General features: G+C 32.7%; 1 protein-coding gene across 6 annotated transcripts; it reads right to left on the minus strand.

The window, feature by feature from the left end:
• Window positions 1-447: 447 nt before the first annotated feature.
• On the minus strand, window positions 448-4,628 carry LOC111914155 (UDP-glycosyltransferase 85C2). 6 transcript variants are annotated; one of them, XM_052764824.1, is made up of 5 exons: window positions 4,306-4,628; window positions 4,131-4,195; window positions 2,157-4,047; window positions 1,561-2,069; window positions 448-1,472 (listed from the first exon to the last, which is right to left on the minus strand). In XM_052764824.1, exons 4-5 carry the CDS (start codon window positions 2,057-2,059, stop codon window positions 538-540), a joined length of 1,434 nt encoding a protein of 477 aa, XP_052620784.1. In that variant the 5' UTR covers window positions 2,060-2,069; window positions 2,157-4,047; window positions 4,131-4,195; window positions 4,306-4,628; the 3' UTR covers window positions 448-537. The 6 variants fall into 6 exon arrangements, with proteins under 6 accessions (XP_052620784.1, XP_052620785.1, XP_052620782.1 ...); XM_052764825.1 differs by lacking the exon at window positions 4,131-4,195 and having other exon boundaries at window positions 2,157-3,677; XM_052764822.1 differs by having other exon boundaries at window positions 2,157-4,195.
• Window positions 4,629-6,563: the final 1,935 nt, after the last annotated feature.

Below are 6,563 nucleotides of genomic sequence, written 5' to 3' on the forward strand. Positions count from 1 at the left end.
TATTTTATGCAAAAAATTAGGGAACTCCAATTTGAATGAGCTTTTAAATTTCAAACGATTTGTCGAAAAGAAGTGTTTCAGATTTCGAATGCACCAGATACCAGAGAAGAGATATTTTAGGAGTACAAGTTGGGTCAAAATTGATGAAAATACTAATTCAATCCTTAAAAATAAGGAAATACTAATTTAAATGTGTTTTTAATAGTTGTATCCCTAGCATTATCATTTGTAAGACATATATTATAATATTATTATATTAATAGTTGGTTGTACTTTAAGCTTAAACACTTGAACGTCTTAAAAAAATATTATTATTATATTGATTCTATTTATAGAAATAGTAAGATTTCTTTTATAAGATAATATATATATATATATATATATATATATATATATATATATATATATATATATATATATATATATATATATATATATATATATATATACCATTAAAAATAAAAATATTACATAAAACATGGTAAATCTTAACGACTATACAATACATGAGGAAAATAATGTATAAATATTTTTTTTTTAGTTTCTTGACAACATTATGATTTCCTCGACAAGGTTGTTCACGTTCAAGGTCGATGAACCATTGGGAGCTGTTGCGACAAGAGCCTTTTCCTTCCACTCCATGGCTTTCTTCCTCATCATGTCACCTCCTTCACCCATCAACTCCTGTACAAGCTTACTAACTTCATCCCTTTTCACGTCCTTCACCATATCCATCCCAACCTCCCATTCCTTGCATATATACCTACAATTCGTCAGTTGGTCCCACGAATATGGCCAACATATCATTGGTACACCAGCAGACAAGCTCTCGATGGTGGAACCCCAACCACCGTGAGTCAAGAACCCTCCAATGGAAGGGTGCTCCAGCACCTTTTCTTGTGGACACCAGCTTCCTATAAAACCTCTCTTTTTTATAACCTCCTCAAACTCAGGAGGCAAAACTGCGGATTCTCCAACGATAACATCGGATCTAATTATCCAAAGGAAATAGTGGTTGCTATTAGCAAGTCCCCAACCAAATTCGATAAGATCTTGTAGAGACATTACTGTTGAACTCCCATAGTTCACATAAATCACAGAGTTTAATTCCTTGGATTCGAGCCATTGCAAACACTCTGGTTCTTCTTTCCATAAGCTGTATCCATTGAAATTCGACATTTTAGCTTGTCTTTCCTTTGCCGGAATCTGATTAAGAAGTAACTGCGCTGGACCAACCGTGTAAATACGAGGAATCATGGACGAAAGAACATCCACAAGACTAGTCTCCAATGTGTCAAACGTGTGAATAATATTGTATGAGACTTTGTGGGCATTTTGTGTAGCTGCCATAGAGAACGTAAACAGTTTGTGCGAAGGGTCTAATATTGGTAAATGCTTAAGCTGGATTTCTTTCATTCCCGGGATCCAATCAACAATGGTTTCCAAAAATCCATTTGTCAAGTAGCTTTCATCTGTATACATGAATGATGACTTGTGATTACATGTTTTACATATACAGAGAAGGGCCATATCACAAACACACATAAAAAAGAAATAAACCTTTAAGTGGTGTAAGTCCTTTCTCCAAGAGAGATTTAGTCTGGTAAAAACCCATGAAGCCACAAGCTGCAAGCGTCCAGTAGAGCATGACCGGGATTCCCAACTTTTTTGCAGCATCAATGGTGAAAACCGACATGAAGCCATCAGAGATGATAAGAGTTGGAGGAGATGAGAGTTTGGTTGCAAGATCAAGAAAAGGAGTCAGGAAGTGGGTTTCAACACAAGGAAGGAGATGTTCTAGACCATCGTCATCTTCAGAGCTGCGAGGAATGCTGTCTGGAATGGTTGCAAATTGGAAACCATTTGATCCATCGAGGCTGTGGACACCACCAGACTTGAGCAAACGCTTGTGGATGAACTCTGTGTTAATGAATGTTATTTGGAGTCCCTTGTGGTGAAGAAGCTGCGCTAGTTTGAGCATCGCCTTAACGTGGCTTTGTGCTGGAAGTGGGATAAAGATGACATGAGGTTTCTTCTCAGTTTTGGCCACTGTCTCCATTCTTCTGTGTCTGTTTTCAAAGGGATTGTGGTGAATATTGTATATTGGCTTGTTAGTAGACAGCTAAGAATATATAGAACAAATCGTAGTTGCTTACCATGCTGGCTATCTTTTATTGACTTTGATGGCGAAGAAAAAACTGACATTTTAGTTATGATCGAAAAAGCCAAAAGGTCGTTTTTGATGAAACATAAAATCTCGAAGATAGTTAAGTTTTAAATAGTGGAGTCCTAGTTTAATTGGCCAGATATTCCAAGTTTGATAAAATATTCCAAATCGGACAAATGAATTTTCGTGTTTGACTAGTACTACAAAAAAGTGAGATGGACATGGTTAAAATAAAAAAAGGGGCAAAATACAAAAAAGTAAAAAAAGTAAAAATTAAACAAAAAAATAAAAAATCTATCTCTTCTATTTTATTCTATTCCATCTCTTCTAATAAATGAAATCTAAAATTTTTAAAATATTTCTTTGATGTGTGACATTTTTCTATGATTTTTATTATTATTATTTTTTATAACAAATCAAATTCAATTCAAAATTTGAAAATACAAAATCATATCCTAATAACGTTATGATGTTTATTTTGTTTAACAAATTAATTCATACTTACAATCGACAATATATTATTTTTTTTACATTTATTATTTTTTTTTATCTATATAAAAAGTTTAAATGATTCTCACGGACTATAAGCTAATAAAAAATAAAAAACTATACTGTGGTGAATTTGGTCATTCCTGCCTCACAAGTTTTACTATATTTTTTTTTGAACGACTGAATGAAATAAAAAGGCTAGCAAAAGAACTAGCAAACAAGAACAAATTAGTTCATGAGAGGATTAAGCATCCACTCATTCCAATTTTTCCTAGCTTTACGATTCCTATTACAATACCAATTATAAGAAAAAGAAATGATAGAATCAAATATAAACTCTTTCTTGTACTTCTTCTTGTTGCCAAAAACAAGATTGTTCCGATACGTCCATAAGACCCAAATGAGAGAAGCACAAATCGATTCCATGATCATCCTTTGGAACCGAGCGGCCGGAATACCATCAATCCATATAAAAAAATCTGTCACTTCACGAAAAGTAGGAATTGACTTATCCACCAACTTAGCAACTTTAAGCCAAAGTAGACGTGCAACGTTACTCTCGAAAAATAGATGATTCCTCTCCTCTTGTTCCACTTCACAACAGGCCCGGTCCTAAGGATTTAAATGCCCAGGCCGAGCCGGAATAAAAAGGCCCCTTTTTTCATTCAATTTTGTATTCTTTGGGTTAAGAGTTAACCCAAGTGAATGGACATGTTTCACCAACAACACCTTATATCACTTGTCCATTTACTGAATTTGATATCCATAAAACCATACCTTGAAGATGGTTCCTTAACCTCTTATTACCCAACAAAATATTATCCAATTCTTCATTAAACACTAAATTTTCATTAATTGGTTTCTTTATAAAACCATCAAAAACATCATAATATTATCTTGAATCTTTTCATCCGGATCTATCACCATACATACACCATCTATAGAGTGTACATCTTCAACTTCTTGAAAACCTCCAACTTTTAAGGATTTCAAAAATATGAATTTGTCTTGATTCTTGAAACTGCAGTAGTACCAAGATCTTTTCAACTTGGTGACAGCCTTTCCATGTTTCAATATGGAGAGTATCATCAATAGTTATAACACTTAATCTAATATGCCCCTTTGAACTTTTCAACATAGGTTCTTACCATTTTGTTGGTATTAATCCTTTAAAGAAGAAAAATTACAGGAACATTTTCTGCAAATCTTGAGTGTGCAAGAAACTTTCTTTACACAGAAACACACATTCATTGATTAACTCCACATAAGTTACAACTTACGTGAGTTGATTTATGGGGTTTCAAACCATGTGTATGCATTCTCTTGCCTAAAATCCTACCTTACTACCTAGATGTTATTTACTAAACCGGGAGTGGCTGAACCTTGATATTCTGTTCACGGGTACAAAAAAAACTCAATGATTTGGGTTAGGAAAGCTAGGTGTAACTTGGAGTCGTATGAAATTAAAACTTACATAAATCAAGTTGATTTATTGATAGTTTATCAATAGTATTACATTTGCTAGTCGCAATCTGATTTCTGATAAAAATTAAACAATCAACATAACATCATAGTCTGATAAAATGATAATCTGATTTGGCAATTCTGATTCAAGGCATGAAACAAAAAGAAAAGTAGAAACCTTTTACCTGAAAATCACTACATGCTGCTGAATTGATGGACGATTTCATAGAGGTGCTCGACTGGTTGTGCAATTTCGAATATCGACTTCGTCACTTCACTTCTGTCTTCTGGTGGTGCGTGGTCGATGAGCGATTGATGACCTTTAACCTTAGTCCGTATCTTGTTCGACTATCGTGTATATAATATATATATTATAAAAAAAATTTGGGCCCCTAAAATAAATGGGCCCTGTGTGGCTGCACTGTTTGCCCATGCCCTAATCCGGGCCTGCTTCACAACACGGACAAAGCAATGACTCAAGATCAACCCCTCTTCTATCCAAGTTACATCTCGTAGGAAGCCTATCCAAAAGCATTCTCCAAACAAAAATGTTAATTTTAATAGGAAGATAGGTATTCCACCTAGTGACCAGACTACCTGAAGGGAGATTCAAATTATCTAATCTAATTCTAGCCTCCTTTACCACAAACGTATCACTTGCACCAATTGAACACCGCCAAGAATCACGTCTATTACACAAATGGAACGAATCGAATAGGACATTTAATTGATCTAAATGATCAAAAAGCACCCCACCATTAATATTTCGTATCCAATGAAAATTCCAAGTTGATCCATCCCAATAATCACTAACGAACGCATCCTTATTATATGCAATAGCATACAGGCGAGGAAATCGAGCTCCAAGTATAATATCTCCGCACAGGCCACACAACTTTGACTAGTTTTAAGTTTAACTATTTTCTATGTTGATCACTTTAAATTTCTAATACATGTTAAAAATGTTGCCACGATACAAAATTTCGTTAGGTAAATGACCAAAATATTAATTAATTTATACTAATAAATAAAGATTCATTCTGTCACATACCGTTTTTTCGTTCAATTTGTTATATGTCATTTTATCATAATTTTAAGATATTTATTTTCCACTTGTCATTTACTTCATTTTTCATTTTCCGATATATCAATAATTTAGTTTTCATAAATTAAACGTACAATAATGATAATTAATTTCAAATTTGAAATTTCGATTTCAATTTCAAATAAATTTACAATTTAAATATTTATATTTAATATTTTTTTTATAATTAATTCGTTTACTACACGGATATGACAACTAAACATATAATTTTAATTTATTTTTTTAGCATTTTTTTTCTCATAATTTTTCATTTATTTCAAATTTCAAATTAAAATAAACTTCCTATTTAACATTTTCTTTTAATCAATCTATATAGTATATAGGTCTCAAAACTAATGGTTTATATATGCAACTATAAAAGTATCCCACGCATTGCGTGGGTAAAAGGTGTTTGATTGAAATATAATTGTACACAATATGAAATTATAGTTGGTTCGTTATTCAAAAGATAATCTTTAGTGAGAAAAGTTGTCCATAACCAACGGGTTGAGAGCTTGAATCATCGTAATATTTAGAGTTCCCTACAACAACAAAGTCCCGGTAAGTAGTTTATTGAAGCCATAAATAAAAGATACAATATGAGAGCTTGTCTATCAACATATTAAGTTGAAAATTATAAGTAAGTTGTTATTATCAGTAAACATTAGAGCATAGAGGTTAAGTATGTTGCTATTTTTTGCAATATAAAAACCAAAAAAAATCAAAGGGGATTGGAAAACCAACCGGTTAGAAACCGAAAGATTTTGGTGTCTGTGAGTGTGCGTATACCATAAAGTGATGACACAATTTGTGAGATTCCACTCTACTCTTTCACGTATAGAATAAAATTGAACCTATATTCTCTTTAAGAACATAACTTATCAACAATTTGGATTAAAGAAGGCCTAAACACATGTGAGAAATAGACAAACCTATATTCTCATGGGTGTAGTTAACACGTCTTCCTGATAAAAAAATGTGTCTATACATTACTGTATGGTGCCTTTAACCATTAATTACAACAAATAAATGATAGAAATCTTAAAATAAAATCAGAGTATTAATCGATAATTAGCTGATACTCATGTGATACAGAGGTGTAAGGTTAATTCCTTATTATGAGAAAAATTATAACAAAACGAATCCATAACCAAAGTTAACTTACTTACAACCTCTATATCAATTAACGTGTTCCATTGCGTGTGTTTGTGCTCGTAAAACAGTAAGAGATATGACATTTGTAAACAGTTGTAATTAGGGAATTAGGTGATTGAAGTCGGTAGGTGGTTGCTGGTCGAAAAGCAAAGAAACTAGATGTTACCTATTTTTATTGATAGCAAACACAATCAAATATAAACG

The sequence above is a fragment of the Lactuca sativa genome, chromosome 6 (assembly GCF_002870075.4).
Source record: "Lactuca sativa cultivar Salinas chromosome 6, Lsat_Salinas_v11, whole genome shotgun sequence".
NCBI lineage: Eukaryota > Viridiplantae > Streptophyta > Magnoliopsida > Asterales > Asteraceae > Lactuca > Lactuca sativa.